Source organism: Scyliorhinus canicula, chromosome 6 (genome assembly GCF_902713615.1).
Source record: "Scyliorhinus canicula chromosome 6, sScyCan1.1, whole genome shotgun sequence".
NCBI lineage: Eukaryota > Metazoa > Chordata > Chondrichthyes > Carcharhiniformes > Scyliorhinidae > Scyliorhinus > Scyliorhinus canicula.
Genome location: NC_052151.1, coordinates 15,452,489 through 15,470,195, shown reverse-complemented (window position 1 = coordinate 15,470,195; position 17,707 = coordinate 15,452,489). Strand labels below are relative to the sequence as shown.

The following is a 17,707-nucleotide window of genomic DNA, read 5'->3' as shown; positions in this document are numbered from 1 at the left end:
AATTAGTTCCTAGTGTAAATAATTAGCAATTATGTTTAAATGTACAAAACTGGTGACTGTAATCATTAGGCAACCAAAGGCCAAAGACTGCATGTATTTTTCTCAGAATTATTTGTTAATTTGCTTGTCTTGTGACTCTGGGTCAAGTGGAGCTGAAATTGACTGCGCACTAGCTCAGGGTGTGCTAACAAATGCATGATCGTATCTGCTTCCACCATGCTCTCAGCAGTTCATTCTAGATTCTAACCATGCTCTTGTGTAAAGATATTTTTCCTAATGATTTTTACGCCATTTACCATGTATCAGTGTCCTTTGGTTCTCTGCCATTCTGCCACTGGGAACAGTTCCTCTCCATCTATTTTGTCCAGACCCCGATGGAGAATACCTCAATAAAATCTCCTCTCAATTTTCTCTTCTCAGAGGAGAATAACCTCTTCTCCAATCTTTCCACATAATTGAAGTTCCTTATCTCTGGAATCGTTCATGTAAATCTTTTCTGCAACCTCTACACAACTTGATATCTTTCCTAAAGAGTGGTTCCCAGAACTGAACTTATCAAAGGTTTACTGCTTTTTTTTATTCTATGCTTCTATTTGTAAAACCTAGGAGTCCATAGGCCTCAATCACCTCTTTCTCAACCTACCCTGGTACCTTTATCAATAAATACCCCCAGGTCTCTCTCTGTTCGTGCACCCCATTTAGAATCATGCGTTATTTTATATTGCCTCTTGTTGTTCTTCCTATCAAAATACATCGCAGTATTTCATTTTTCTCTGAATTAAATTCCAGCTGCCACATGTTCATCCATTCCCCAAGCCCTGGTTTCTTCAGTCTACTACTAGCCTCCTCAGTTTTAAAATACTTCCAAAATTTGTGTCATCTGCATATTTTCAATTGTGCCTGGCATATTTATGTCTAGGTTATCAATACAGATCAGGAAATGCAGTGGTCCTGGTACCGATCCCGAGGGAATCTTCACCCAGTTGAACACACAACGGTCCACTGCTGCTCTCGGTTTCCTGACACTCAGGCAACTTTGCATCCTTGCTGCCCCTCTTCCTTTTTCCATGTGTTTTAACATTGTTTTAGATATTCCCTCCTGTGCATTGCTCCACGCCACTGATGGGGCCCGCTGAATAAATTAGCTGCTTCCCTCACACCGGAGCTGCTCTACTTAGTAAAATCATTTATTTTATTGGTGTTTTCCAGTTTTTCCCAGAGTAACAGCTCATGTGTATCTACTCTTTACAAATAGCTTTATTTACGACGGTTTTTACATGAGGTCCCCGTCTCCCCTCCCCTCGTTGGTAGTTTTGTTCCCCATTTCAGTGTTGTCGTCTGCCCTGGGCGTCCCGTATTGTGCTCTGCTTATTTCTGCTATGGCTTTGAGTTTTAATTGGAGTGAAGGGTCTGCATGGCTCTTTCCCATCTCCCCTCCTCCCGTTGCTGTGTTTTGTGAGTAATAGCATTCTTAAATGACACTACTTTTTTTTTTTTACTGACAGATAAATTTAGTTCTGAACAGAACACTGTTTGGGGATTTGAGGAAAGACTTTTTTACCCAAAGAATGGTGATGGTCTGGAATGCACTGCTTGGGAGGGTGGTAGAGGCCCGACACCTCACATCCTTTAAAAAGTACCTGGATGAGTACTTGGCACGCCATAACATCCAAGTCTATGGGCCAAGTGCTATCAAATGGGATTAAGTAGGCAGGTCAGGGCCTTTCATGTGTTGTTCCGAATTGATGGGCTGAAGGGACTGTTCTGCACTGTAGTGTTCGGTGATTCTGTTTACTGTTAACCAGTAGCTGAGCAATGGTTGAGGGGAAGAGGACGAGCAACTGATTTAGTGGCTGTTTAACACGTCTGTCATCATCGAGAAGGGCCCTGGGCATCATAGAAACCCAGGACAAACTGATCAGATTTTATCCCTCAGCCATTATCATTAAAACAGATTAGCTTGTAATTAGCTCATTGCCGTTTGTGGAACCTTGCTGTGCACAAATTGCTGTTGTTTTTAGTGAAAACATTTCAAGAGTACTTCACTGGCAGTAAACGTTTTGTGAGGAACGTATTAAAAACTGTTAGTATGTCTTCTTTTACTATCAGTGCAAAATCTACTTGTATTTTCACAAACTGGCTTGGGGGGGTTGGGATTTAAAGGTTTGACGTGCAGAATAACCACAAGCTGATTTTAGTGCACCTTCCATTTTAAAACAAAAACAATGCATTCCAAGTGCTGGAGCACAGAGTGCTGGCAAATTAGTCTATTGTTTCCATTCCCAAAAAACAGGCAACTCTCAAACTCAAACAACTTGGTCAAGGTGCAGAGTGGAAACCTTTCCTGCAGATGGAAGGAGTGTCACCCCACTGGACTTGCCCAAACCTCCGTGACCTGCTTAAAAATGTCTGTGCTCCCGGTCAGGAAATGGTATCAAGCCTACACTGCAACAATGATAACACATCAAAAGTACTTATGTGGCTGTACAACCCTCCAAGATCTTGCCGATCCCTGATATTAATCATGCCATCTTTGGTGACATTGCCGTAAGCTGTCAAGGCCCTTCTCTCCCTCAACTCTCTACTTCGGTCTCCTCTTTTACGATTCTCCTTTAAACCCATCTCTTTTACCAAGTTTTAGGCCATCTCTCCGATTCACCTTATGTGGTTAGTATTAAATTTTCTTTGATAACGCTCCTATGAAGCAGCTATTCCAATCGTGCAACATAAGTGCGAACTGTTGTTGATATAGATTGTGATAATATAAAATACACTATGACCTAATATAAAATACACTATGAACAAAGAACCCTTCTTGAATTTGCTACTCCATTACTTAGCAATCTCAAAGAGCAAGAATTTTCTTTTGTTTAAATGAATTTAGAGTACCCAATTCTTTTTTTTCCAATTAAGGAACAATTTAGTGTGGCCAATCTACCTAACCTGCACATTTTTGGGTTGTGGGGGTGAGACCCACGCAGATACGGGGAGAATGTGCAAACTCCACAAGGCCAGTGACCAGGGCCGGGATCGAAGCTGGGTTCTCAGCGCCGTAGGCAGCAGTGCTAAACTGCGCCACTGTGCCGCTCCTAAGTATTTTCTGCAGCAATCCCACCCAATCTTGTGCATTACGCAAGCATAGATCAAATGATTCACAAAGTGATAGCTAACTTTGAAGTTTCACATTGAGGAGTTCTGCTTAATAGAACCAGAATGTTAGTGATGGAAAGGGATAAGTATACCCCGCAGAGCAAGAGTTATAGCTGGGGGAAGGGCAATTATGATGCCATTAGACATGACTTAGGATGTGTTGGTTGGAGAAGTAGGCTGCAAGGGTTGGGCACACTGGATATGTGGAGCTTGTTCAAGGAACAGCTATTGCATGTTCTTGATAAGTACGTACCAGTCAGGCAGGGAGGAAGGGGTCGAGCGAGGGAACCGTGGTTTACCAAAGAAGTGGAATCTCTTGTTAAGAGGAAGAAGGAGGCCTATGTGAAGATGAGGCGTGAAGTTTCAGTTGGGGCGCTTGATAGTTACAAGGAAGCGAGGAAGGATCTAAAGAGAGAGCTGAGACGAGCAAGGAGGGGACATGAGAAGTCTTTGGCAGGTAGGATCAAGGAAAACCCAAAAGCTTTCTATAGGTATGTCAGGAATAAAAGAATGACTAGGGTAAGAGTAGGGCCAGTCAAGGACAGTGGTGGGAAGTTGTGTGTGGAGGCTGAGGAGATAAGCGAGATACTAAATGAATACTTTTCGTCAGTATTCACTCAAGAAAAAGATAATATTGTGGAGGAGAATGCTGAGACCCAGGCTATTAGAATAGATGGCATTGAGGTGCGTAGGGAAGAAGTGTTGGCAATTCTGGACAAGGTGAAAATAGATAAGTCCCCGGGGCCGGATGGGATTTATCCTAGGATTCTCTGGGAAGCCAGGGAAGAGATTGCTGAGCCTTTGGCTTTGATTTTTAGGTCATCATTGGCTACAGGAATAGTGCCAGAGGACTGGAGGATAGCAAATGTGGTCCCTTTGTTCAAGAAGGGGAGTAGAGATAACCCCGGGAACTATAGGCCGGTGAGCCTAACGTCTGTGGTGGGTAAAGTCTTGGAGAGGATTATAAAAGATACGATTTATAATCATCTAGATAGGAATAATATGATTAGGGATAGTCAGCATGGTTTTGTGAAGGGTAGGTCATGCCTCACAAACCTTATCGAGTTCTTTGAGAAGGTGACTGAACAGGTAGACGAGGGTAGAGCAGTTGATGTGGTGTATATGGATTTCAGTAAAGCGTTTGATAAGGTTCCCCACGGTCGGCTATTGCAGAAAATACGGAGGCTGGGGATTGAGGGTGATTTAGAGATGTGGATCAGAAATTGGCTAGTTGAAAGAAGACAGAGAGTGGTAGTTGATGGGAAATGTTCAGAATGGAGTTCAGTTACGAGTGGCGTACCACAAGGATCTGTTCTGGGGCCGTTGCTGTTTGTCATTTTTATAAATGACCTAGAGGAGGGCGCAGAAGGATGGGTGAGTAAATTTGCAGACGACACTAAAGTCGGTGGAGTTGTAGACAGTGCGGAAGGATGTTGCAGGTTACAGAGGGACATAGATAAGCTGCAGAGCTGGGCTGAGAGGTGGCAAATGGAGTTTAATGTGGAGAAGTGTGAGGTGATTCACTTTGGAAAGAATAACAGGAATGCGGAATATTTGGCTAATGGTAAAATTCTTGGTAGTGTGGATGAGCAGAGGGATCTCGGTGTCCATGTACATAGATCCCTGAAAGTTGCCACCCAGGTTGATAGGGTTGTGAAGAAGGCCTATGGTGTGTTGGCCTTTATTGGTAGAGGGATTGAGTTCCGGAGCCATGAGGTCATGATGCAGCTGTACCAAACTCTGGTACGGCCGCATTTGGAGTATTGCGTACAGTTCTGGTCGCCTCAGTATAGGAAGGACGTGGAAGCTTTGGAACGGGTGCAGAGGAGATTTACCAGGATGTTGCCTGGTATGGAGGGAAAATCTTATGAGGAAAGGCTGATGGACTTGAGGTTGTTTTCGTTAGAGAGAAGAAGGTTAAGAGGTGACTTAATAGAGGCATACAAAATGATCAGAGGGTTAGATAGGGTGGACAGCGAGAGCCTTCTCCCGCGGATGGAGGTGGCTAGCACGAGGGGACATAGCCTTAAATTGAGGGGTAATAGATATAGGACAGAGGTCAGAGGTGGGTTTTTTACGCAAAGAGTGGTGAGGCCGTGGAATGCCCTACCTGCAACAGTAGTGAACTCGCCAACATTGAGGGCATTTAAAAATTTATTGGATAAGCATATGGATGATAAGGGCATAGTGTAGTTAGATGGCCTTTAGTTTTTTTTTCCATGTCGGTGCAACATCGAGGGCCGAAGGGCCTGTACTGCGCTGTATCGTTCTATGTTCTAATGTAATTCATAAATCACAGTTAGGTACATCGTGGTATTGTATATTTAAACTCGTACCACTACAAGTTGCAGTGTAGCCACTTGGGCTTTGACTATCGTTGAAACAATATTTTTTATTACCTTACATTAACAACTAATCACCAACAGGGTATTTTAATTTACTCTGACTGTGGCACAGATAACATGGCCAATCAAAAGCAGAAGAAACGTTTAAAGCCTCAAAACTGAAGATTAACGAAGAATAAAATATACTTGAATTTAATAGATTCTGCACTCAATTGAATGAAAAGATGCAACACGAGGGAAGATTCAGTAACCACTGCAAGGCCCGAATTGTACGCCAGCTGAGTAATGAACTATGTTCAATAGACACATGAGGCCAGCTCAAATTCAATTTAAATATGTTCTTGCAGGAAGAGTGACTAAAAGAGATTTGCAAAACATCACAAAACTTGTATGGGCATAGGATGGACTTTGATGGTTTATAAGCGTGGGTGTTTGAGTGAAGCTGCATGAGTTTGCAGCAGACGTGTTTCTAAGGAACAAACACTGTTTCAGATTCCTGTGAAGGTGGCTTTGTCTCTGTGTCTATAGAACTCAATTTAGATTTCTGCTCCACATTGAGAGATTCCAATTGCATAGAGAAGCTAAACACTCCGTGACCTGCCAGTCCTCCGGCATTCACTCAGACATCTGGTTTCAATGTTACAATTCAACTTTTCAGCAGTGTTGACATACGGATTGCAACAAAACTGTTCCAGGACAACAAGAAATTATTGGCACACTTCAGGATCTTTTTGCACAGATCAGTCTACTGTGTACAGTTTTGGTCTCCTTACTTGAGAAAGGATGTACTGGCACTGGAGGGGGTGCAGAGGAGATTCACTAGGTTGATTCCGGAGTTGAGAGGATTGGCTTCTGAGGGGTGACTGAGCAGGCTGGGACTATACTCATTGGAATTTAGAAGAATGAGCGGGGAATCTTACAGAAACATATAAAATTATGAAGGGAATAGATAGGATAGAAGCAGGAAGGTTGTTTCCACTGGCGGGTGAAACTAGAACTAGGGGACATGACTTCAAAATAAGGGGGAGCAGATTTAGGACTGAGTTGAGGAGGAACTTCTTCTCCCAAAGGGTCATGAATCTATGGAATTCCTTACCCGGAGAAGCAGTAGAGGCTACCTCGTTAAATGTTTTTAAGGCGAAGGAAAATAGATTTTTGAGCAGTAAAGGAATTTAGGGTTACGGTGAGAGGGTGGGTAAATGGAGCTGAGTTCACAAAAAGATCAGCCATGATTTTATTGAATGGCGGAGCAGGCTCGAGGGGCCAGATAGCCCACTCCTATTCCTAGTTCTTATGTGTACCAATGTATCACCATCTAAAGGGTGGAAATTTGTAGATGAATCAGTTTTTGGGAGAAGTGATGTAGGTTGCAAAGCACAGAGGTTTCTTCATATGGTGAAAAAAGTCTATCTTCATATAATGCAATGTATGTGTGAGCAATGGGTCAGGTCTCGGGCCTCAGCTACATGCAATCTACATTAGTGACATATAGGAACAAGTGTAATGTAACTAAGTTTCTGATCATACAAAGATAGGTGGGAAAGTAAGCAGTGATGAGGATGTTAAGAATTAACGATAGGTTAAATGAGAGGCAAGAACATGACAGATGGCATATAATGTGGAGAAATGTTGAGTTATCCACTTTAGTGGGAAGAATTGAAAAGAAGAATTTTTTTTTTTAAAAAAAGGTAGGACTGTGAAATGAGTTCCAAAGGGATTATTAGACTGTCCTTTTTCACGATTCACAGAAAGTTAACATACATGAACAGCAAGCAATTCGGAAAGCAAATGGTGATTTAAAAACATTTTTGCAATGTTTTAAGATGGTGCCAGTTTGAAAGAAGGTTTTGCGCGGATATGGAGGTGGAGGGTGGGGTTCTCCATCCAACCGCACCAGCGCCTCCACCGGCAGCGGGACTTTCCGTCCAGCCAGCTGGCCAATGTGGTTTCCCATTCTGAGCACCTCTACGGCGTTGGGAAATCCCCGGCGTGAAAGCACTGCCGGCAAAATGGAGACTCCCGCCAGCGGAGAATCCAGCCTGGAGCCTCCGGAATAGCGATTAGTCGCACAGAAGTGGCCTGGTTGAGCTGTAGCTCAGGGGTATCCAGCACATTGATCATCTCCCTTAAATTCTCGCCACCCCCGCCAAATTTTGGCTTTTCATTTGTCATCTGGCCTATGACCATGTGCTTGGGAGACAAGGAGAGTTTGCTTTCGGCTGGTATACCTCTGTACAAGGGTGGGCTGAGGCAGCAAAGCGGAGGCTTTTCAGCCTGGAACCTTCTGGAGCAGAGCTAAAGCAAGATATCATGGATGGCCGACAGTCTATCCAGAATTGGAGAGCTTCCCAATACTTTGTCTCATCTCATTCCCTTCAATACATCACCAACGCCTGATACAGGAATTGTTTTGGAGGACACAGCCACATTACGTATCCATTGGTTGTATCTGTGCTGCGAATGAAGCATAAAGACTGTGGTGTTTACCCCCCTTTATGGGGCAATCTGCTGAGAGGGTCAATACGATCATGGCTGATCTCACCATGGCCTCAACTCCACCGTCCTCCGTAACCCTTCAACCCATTATCAATTAAAAACCTGTCTAACTCCTCCTTAAAATGATTCACTGTCCCAGAATCCACCGCAGTCTGGGGTAGTGAATTCCACAGTTTCCCATTGGGAGAAGTAGTTTCTCCTCATCTCTGTTTTAAATTTGCTACCCCATTTCCCCTGGTTATAACCTCTCGTTCTCAAATGCCTCACAAGAGGAAGCATCCGCTCCACGCCTACTTTACCCATACCCTTTATCATCTTATATACCTCAATTAGATCTTCTCTCATTGTTCTGAACTCAAGTAAAGGCCGAAACTGCTCATACGACAAACCCCTCACCTCTGGAGTCAATCTAATGAACCTCCTCTGAACTGCCTCCAATGCCACATCTTTCCTCAAATAAGAGGACCAATACAATGCTGCAGGTGTGGTCTCACCGATGCCTTGTGTAGTTGCAACAGCATTTCCTTACCTTTATACTCTATTCCTTTAGCCAAAAATACCAACATTCCATTTGCTTTCTTTATTACCTGCTGTACCTGTACTTGCATGCTAGTTTCTGTGACTCTTGCATGATTCCTCCGCACCACAGCACCTGGAAGTCTCTCCCTATTTAGGTAATCAGTTGCCTTTCCACTTTTCACAAATGGATGATCTCGCATTTAACCACATTAAACTCCATCTGCCACTTTTGGCCCACTCTCCTAATCTATCTATATCTATTTGTATGGTTCTTATTTCCTCATTGCAATTTACTGTCCCACCCATCTTCGTGTCATATGCAAATTTGGCTCTAGAACTTACTATCCCTGTATCCAAGTCATTAATATAGATTGTAAATAGTTGGGGCCCAAGGACTGAACCCTGTGGCGCCCCACTAGTTACATCTTGCCATCCAGAAAAAGACCCATTAACCTCGACTCTCTGTCTCCTGTCCGTCAGCCAGTCTTCTATCCAAGCTGATAAATTACCCCTAATCCCACGTGATCTCACCTTGTGTATTAACCCTCTGAGCAGCATCTTATTAAACGCCTTCCGGAAGTCCAGATACACTACATTTACAGGATCCTCATTATCCACTTGGTTTGTTACATCTTTAAAAAACTCTCGCAAATTAGTCAAACATGAGTTGTCCTTCATAAAACCGCGCTGCCTCTGATAGATTGCGTTTTGACTTCCAAATGTCCTGAATTTACTTCCTTAATAATGGATTCTAACAATTTTCCAACAACAGATGCTAAACAAACTGGTCTGTAATTTCCCACATTCTGCCTCCCTCCCTTTTTGAATAAGGGTGTTACATTAGTATTTTTCAAATCCACTGGAATCTTTCCTGTGTCCAGGAAATTTTGGAATATTAGAACTAATGGATCCACTATTTGCACTGCCACTTCCTTTAACACCCTAGGATGTAGGCCATCAGGCCCAGGGGACTTATCTGCCTTCAATCCCAATAGTTTGTTGAGTACCATTTCCCTATTGATGCTGATTGTCCTAAGTTCCATCCTTTCAATTACCTTTGAATTACCCATTCCTATTGGGATGGTACTAGTGTCCTCTACTGTGAAAACTGAGGCAAAATATTGATTTCACATCTCCACTTTAGTAAAGCGAGGGGAGTCCGATGAGTTTCTTAAAAGTCTTTTTTGTTTGTTTGCTGAATAGCAGATATCCAAAGGGAACAAGTGAAGTAAACCTGCATCCCTTACCTTTCTCTTCTGGTTTTTTCCAACTTGTCTTTAAGAATCATTATTTCTTTTTTCAGGGCGAGATGCTGTCCCTCTGCGTCTCGTAGTTCCTTCTTCAAGTTCTTTATCTCAGTCATGTGTATGGTTTCCCGTTTGGCCAGCTCCTCCTCGTAGAACATGCTCTTTTTCTCCAGATCAGTTTTGAGCTTTGCCACTTCCTGCTGATGCTCCATACTGCTCACGCCGGGGGAACGTCCAATCTGCTTTTTCTGTTAACAAAAATATTTAGAGATATAATAATACAAAATGCTGATAGCCTCATGGGCTTCTGGTGTGTTTTTAATGTGATATCATAGGTCAGCTACAGCAGCGTAGTCTTTTAATTTGGAGTTGGCTGTAAGTTACTAACCGACATTGGGGTCTCAACCTCAAAAGGAACTTTTCACACTTCGCTTTCAAACTCTGAAACTTCTCCTCTCATTTGCCAGTGCTTCCCTGTATACAACACACAGGGGGATTGCATTTGTTTTGTTTGCACTGGCACAATTGACAAAGCCATACCTCAAGAAATCATCTTTCCACTGATTTGTTCCTGAGTTAAATTTCTTCTTTGTAGGCTGTTAACCAGAGGCCCTCAAGCTCTGTACAAAGTTAACACTAGCACTGCTCTGACCTGTCCTGGACTCTCATGAGCAGCTCTCTCCAGCAGATTCTGCTGTGAGGTCCTGTCCAGTAGATACACTGTCCTTTTGAATAGCTGGCAGTCTCTTACTTTTAACAAAATGAACCATCTTCACAGTTCACTTGCCTTGCTTGGATAGCAGCTTGGATTTGGCATCAGGTGTACGTGCAGAGCACGTGCCCTTTTGGCTGGGAGGCTGTACGCAGCTTAATTTCTTTTTATTTCAAAGGTGGCAGCAGCCGCCATTATCAATTTAAAAACCGGTAGTGGCTGCTTCGCCTATGATTGTGACAACCGCGGGAACGGCGTGAATGATTTCTCCATGACCCTCCCAGCATCTGCCTGTGACCCACAGTTTGAAAAAACTTGCTCTACAACATGTATTCCTGAGTCAGCTAACTGTATTTAAAAATGGATTTTGATCTGTGATGGGTTTTGCTTGAGTGGAGATAGAGTTACAAAACCATAGAATGCAGACAGTGCAGGAGGCGGCCATTTGGCCCATTGGGTCTTCTCGACCTTCTGAAAGAGCACCCTACTTCCCTCTCCCTGTAACCCCACATAACCTATACATCATTGGCACCATAGGGTAATTGGCACCTAACCTGCACATATTTGGACTATGGGAGGAAACTGGAGCACCTGGAGGTAACCCACATTGACACAGGGAGAAAATGCAAGCTCTACACAGTCACCCAAGGTCGGAATTGAACCCAGGTCCCGGGAGCTGTGAGGCAGCAGTGCTAACCACTGTGCCACCCTTAAAAAGTAGCAGTAGGATTTAGTATTTCATTGTCGTTGTTAAGCATTGTTTAACTGTTAATTGTAAGACATTTTCTTTATGATGCTAAAGTTGTTAATACTGTGTTAGTAATAAAATTTGTTTTAATATACCATATCCCTCTTTGTGTGAGAAATTACACCTGGAGCAAAGTATCCTTTCCTCACAGTCTTACAAATTAAATTAAATATTGGGGTTTCTGTTGGTATCCCAGCAGCTGGAATCATAAACCTGAAGAAAATCATAAAAACTTTAAAGTTTTAAACATTTTGATTAGAGGGTTACTTTCCAAATTAAGATCCCTCAACCCTAGTGGGTCATACAAATAAACCATTGACTTTATCAGATTTGTTTATTTTTCTGCCACTGTGAACATAAAGCATATTTATTAGTTGTGATTTATTAATTGAAAATCATTTGTCGCAAATGAAAACATCTGTGGGATAACAGAGGATCCCATGAAGGTTACTATTTACAGGAGGCTTGTAGTTACATTTGAAAACTGCTGGATACTGGGTATCATTATACTTCAGCTAATTTATTATCTATTCTTCATGCACTAATTGCAAACCACAAACCATTGGCATACCTTCTCTCTTTTTTGCTTTGAAGTCCTCCTCTCCTCTTCTGTTCTGCCAAGAAGAGTTCTCAATGCCTGGGCCCTGCAAGGCTGCGTACTTAGCCCCTACCGTACTCCTTACGTGACAAAATTTGGTTCCAACTCCATCTACAAGTCTGCTGCTGACACGACCACAGTGGGTCGGATCTCGAATAATGACGAGTCAGAATACAGGAAGGAGATTGAGAACCTAGTGGAGTGGTGCAGCGACAACAATCTCTCCCTCGATGCCGGCAAAACTAAAGAGCTGGTCATTGACTTCAGGAAGCAAAGTATTGTGCATACCGTCAGCATCAACGGGGCCGAGGTGGAGATGGTTAACAGCTTCAAATTCTTTGGGGTACACATCTCCAAAAATCTGTCCTGGTCCACCCACGTCGACACTACCACTAAGAAAGCTCAACAGCGCCTATACTTCCTCACAAAACTAAGGAAATTCAGCATATCAACATTAATCCTTACCAACATTTACAGGTGCACCGTAGAAAGCATCCTATCTAGCTGCATCACAGCCTGGTATGGCAACTGCTCGGCCCAGGACCGCAAGAAACTTCAGAGAGTCGTGAACTTAGCCCAGGTCATCTCACAAACCTGCCTCCCATCCATAGACTCCATCTACACCTCCCGCTGCCTTGGGAAAGCGGGCAGCATATTCAAAGATCCCTCCCACCTGGCTTACTCACTCTTCCAACTTCTCCTATCGGGCAGGAGATACAAAAGTCTGAGAACACGCACAAACAGACTCACAAACAACTTCTTCCCAACTGTTACCAGACTCCTAAATGACACTCTTATAGACTGACCTGATTAACACTACACCCGTGTGCTTCACCTGATGCCGGTGTCTATGTATTTACATTGTGTACCTTGCGTTGCCCTATTATGTATTTTATTTTATTTTGTTTTCATGTACTGAATGATCTGTTGAGCTGCGCGCAGAAATATACTTTTCACTGTACCTCGATACACGTGACAATAAACAAATCTAAGAGACATGAATACCTTTCAAGGTCAGTCTCAGTATTACCCACTGACATATGCCTGGACTGAGCTGTCATATTTTACAACACCTCTTTGGACAATGTTGAGCCATCACTAGGTTTCTCATTATTCATCTTTGCTGCCACTAGAATCAGAATCAAGCCAGAGCAAGGAATTACATTTTCATATCAGCTTCTCACCTTGAGCCCCTCAAGCTCATCCTCCAGTTGCTTTGAATATTGCTCACTTCGCTCTCGCAGTTTTCGTTCCTTGGAAGCTTCTGCCGCTGATTGTTCCACCTGCACATCCAACTGGTTGGGGAAAATGCATCACATGAATAATATTCAAGCACATAAAAGCCAGGATCATTTCCAACTTCAGAACAAAACCGTCAAACCATCAAATCCTCTCATCACCGAGGGCCTTCACAGGTTTCAGTAAAATTCCTCCCGATCATCAAGGCCTCATTCTCAATGCATAAATTTAAGAAAGTATCCAATCGATAAAAGTTTGTAATTTCATGCCTGTCTATGTATTCTTTTCAAGAAACATTGTTGCGGTGAACTTTTAAAAAATAAATGCTAAAATATTCGACAGGTCAGACAGCATCTACAGAGAAAAGAAGGTAGGGTCTAAAAATGCTCCATTCCCTCACTACAGTGTATTAATTGCAGGAGGAGGCTATTGAGCCCTTCGACCCTGATCCCACATTCCCCCCCTATCTCTGGATCCCTTTAGCCCCAAGGGCTGCATCAAATAATTCTGAAGCAAAGCTTGTATCCACTGTTTTCTGACACAAGCAACGAGTACCCTCAGGTAAGATACGCCACAGACTGCAGTAAAACCTCCTCCTATATGCCCCAAATAATGCACATCAAATACAACTGAGAAATAGAGGCTTAGACTATTTTCTAAATGGGGAGATGCTTAGGAAAGCAGAAGCACAAAGGGACTTGGGAGTCCTTGTTCACGATTCTCTTAAGGCTAACGTGCAGGTTCAGTCAGCAGTTAGGAAGGCAAACGCAATGTTAGCATTCATGTCGAGAGTGTTAGAATACAAAACCATGGATGTACTTCTGAGGCTGTATAAGGCTCTGGTCAGACCCCATTTGGAGTATTGTGAGCAGTTTTGGGCCCTGTACCTAAGGAAGAATATGCTGGTCTTAGAAAGGGTCCAGAGGAGATTCACAAGAAGGATCCCTGGAATGAAGAGCTTGTCATATGAAGAACGCTTGTGGACTCTTGGTCTGTACTCATTGGAGTTTAGAAGGATGAGGGAGAATCTTATTGAAACTTACAGGATACTGCGAGGCCTGGATATGGATAGAGCTGACGTGAAGAGGATGTTTCCACTTGTAGGAAAAACTAGAAGCAGAGGATACGATCTCAGACTAAAGTGACGATCCTTTAATACAGAGATGAGGAGGAATTTCTTCAGCTAGAGGGTGGTGAATCTGTGGAACTCTTTGCCGCAGAAAGCTGTGGAGGCTAAATCACGGAGTGTCTTTAAGACGGAGATAGGTAGGTTCTTGATTAATCTGGGGATTAGGGGTTATGGGGAGAAGGCAGGAGAATGGGGATGAGAAAAGTATCAGCCATGATTGAATGGCGGAGCTGACTCGATGGGCCGAGTGGCCTAATTCTGCTCCGATGTCTTATGGTCTCATTTCACACCTGTGTAACATTTCTATTCCCCAAACCTGCCACCATGAGTGAATTTGTTAGTGCAGTATCATGTACTTTACGTTCATGTTTCAAAAGTTCAACTTGGTTCATGCCTGAAGATAGCAGAGAGGACAAACTGGATTCGAATTCACAGCGCAATATCTACTAGGTCACAACGACCACGATACCAAGGACTGATTGCTGTATTGTTACTGACAGGTAACCCAGTTGAGCCAAGGATCACAATGTTTCATGCACTAAGGTTTGGAAAAGTAAAAGAGAAAGGGAGGTCAACTAGATGTGATAATTAGGTAAGCCAATCTTAAGATTTAGACACTTGAAGGTTGTCAGAGACAGGAGAAACCTTGGGAGGTAAGGGGTTCCATTGTTTTGAGGTGATAACCACTGAGGGGAGGTTAGTATTAGAATTAGAACAGTACAGCACAGAACAGGCCCTTCGGCCCTCAATGTTGTGCCGAGCAATGATCACCCTACTCAAGCCCACGTATCCACCCTATACCAGTAACCCAAAAACCCCCATTAACATTATTTTTTTTAGGACACTAAGGGCAATTTAGCCTGGCCAATCCACCTAACCCGCACACCTTTGGACTGTGGGAGGAAACCGGAGCACCCGGAGGAAACCCACGCACACACGGGGAGGAGGTGCAGACTCCGCACAGACAGTGACCCAGCCGGGAATCGAACCTGGGACCCTGGAGCTGTGAAGCATTGATGCTAACCACCATGCTACCGTGCTCCCCAAAGTGTTGGTTAAGTTTGACATAGAGAAACGGAATGTCATTGGAAATGGGCCCTTCCGATCCATTCAATCCAGGCCCTTCACAATTTTTTTTACATCTTAATTAAATCTCTCCTTCCGACTCCTCTGTTCCAAAGAAAACAAACCGAGCTTAACCACTCTTTCCTCGTAGCTAAAATGCTTCAATTTTGGCAATATCTCTGTAAATCTCGGCTGTACCCTCCCCACTAACAGCAACCAGAACTGTACCTAGAATCTTACCTTACCAATTATTGCATATTTCTGAAAATAGAGACATGTTGCCAAAGAAATGTTTAAAAAGGCAATAAATAGTCTTCAAAGTACATAATTTACAGCATCTGTAAATTCCTTCAAGGTACTAAAGCCCCAAAAATACCAATCGACCATGGCTGACAAAGGAAGTTAAGGATTGTATAAGATTAAAAGAAAAGGCTAATAAAATTGCAGAAATAATAGCAAACCTGAGGGTTGTGAGGTTTTTAAGAATACAGCAAAGGAAGGCCAAGAAACTAATAAAGGGAGAAGAGAATATGAATGCAATCTAGCAAAAAACATAAAAACAGACCACAAAAGTTTCAATAAGGAAACGTTTGGCTGAGAGAAAGACGGGTCCATTACAGGAAGTCAGGAGAATTCATCATGGGGAACAAAGAAACAGCAGCGAAGCTAAATGATTACATAGTGTTTGTTTTCACCAGGGAAGATACAGGAAATCTCCCAGATGTAGAGATTCAAGACACTAAGGAGAATGTGGAGTTGAAGGAAAGTGGTAGAAGAAAGAAGGTTGTTTTGGAGAAGTTAACAGGACTGAAAGTTGATAGGTCCCTGGATCCTCCTGATACTATGCATCACAGAATGTTGAAAGAGGTTACTATAGAGATGATGGATGCATTGCTCATCTTCCAAAATTCTATAGATTCTGGAATGGTTCCTGAAGGTTGGAAGGTGGCAAAAGTCACCTCACTATTCAAGAAGGGAGGGAGGGCATGTCCACACTGACTCTTACCAACTTTTACAGATGCACCAGAGAAAGCATCCTATCTGGCTGCTTCACAGCCTGGTATGGCAACTGCTTGACTCAAGATCGCAAGAAACTTCAGAGAGTCGTGAACATAGCCCAGTCCATCACACAAACCTGTCTCCCATCCATTGACTCCATCTACACCTCCCGCTGCCTTGGGAAAGTGGGCAGCATAATCAAAGACCCCTCCCATCCGGCTTACTCACTCTTCCAACTTCTTCCATCGGGCAGGAGATACACAAGTCTGAGAACACACACGCACAGACTCAAAAACAGCTTCTTCCCCACTGTTACCAGACTCCTAAATGATCCTCTTATGGACTGACCTGAGTAATACTACACCCTGTATGCTTCACCCGATGCTGGTGTCTATGTATTTACATTGTGTACCTTGTGTTGCCCTATTATGTATTTTCTTTTCATGTACTAAATGATCTGTTTGAGCTGCTCGCAGAAAAATACTTTTCACTGTAGCTCAGTACACGTGACAATAAACAAATCCAATCCAAGAAAAAAACAGGTGAACTACAAATCTAATTAATAGCCTTACATCTGTAGCAAGGAAACTGCAAGAATCTTTTTATAAAGAATGCGATAAATAAACACTTCAACAATCATGATCTGATTGGGCAGAGTCAGCATGATTGACAAATGGGAAATTGTTTGTCTAACAACTTGGGAGTTTTTTTGAGGTTGTTACAAACAAATTGAGAAAGCAGAGTTAATGGACGCAATATATTTAGATTTTAAAAGGCTTTTTGATAAAGACCCCTCACAGGAGGTTTATTAATAAAAGCACATGGTATAGGAGGTAACATACTGGCATGGATTCATGATAGGCTGACAGGCTGAAAACAGAGAGTAGTAATAAATGGGCAATTCTCACATTGCAGGCTGTGGCTAGTGGGGTACCACAATGACCAGTACAATGTACCCAGGCAGTTTATAATATATATCAATGATTTGGATGTGGGGACCAAATGTAATTTTTTCAAGTTCGCGGATGAGACAAAGCTAGGAATGAATGTGTGTTTGGGAAAGATGTAAAACGGCTACAGGAGGATTTAGACAGACAAGTGAGCAAAAATGAAAATGAAATGTTGTCACAGTCCCAGAGAACCACAGGCTGAAACTCCCCTTTGAGAAAGAGAACTGGTGGTGATTTAACCCAAGGGTCACCACACTTCAGACGAGGGGCAGGGTTGAGAAGAATAACCTCAGCCGGTACAGGAAACAAACCCACTCTGTTGGCGCCACTCTGCATCACAAACCAGTCGTCCAGCCAACTCATGATCTCATGGAAACTTACAAAATACTTAAAGGAATAGACAGGGTTGATGCTGGTAAGATGTTTCCCTTGGGTGGACAGTCTAGAGCCAGGGGATACAATTGCAAAATAAGGGAAATGCCACTTAGGACAAAGAGGATAAATTTACAC

At 43.0% G+C, this 17,707-nt stretch overlaps 1 protein-coding gene across 1 annotated transcript in view; it reads right to left on the bottom strand.

The window, feature by feature from the left end:
• The window catches only part of LOC119967000 (serine/threonine-protein kinase MRCK alpha-like), a 386,584-nt gene that overhangs the window by 177,982 nt on the left and 190,895 nt on the right, over window positions 1-17,707 (bottom strand). The window contains exons 12-13 of the mRNA XM_038798987.1: window positions 13,000-13,110; window positions 9,758-10,005 (exon numbers count right to left, since the gene is read on the bottom strand). Coding sequence (XP_038654915.1) covers window positions 9,758-10,005; window positions 13,000-13,110 — 359 coding nt within the window. The remainder of the gene's footprint in view (window positions 1-9,757; window positions 10,006-12,999; window positions 13,111-17,707) is intronic.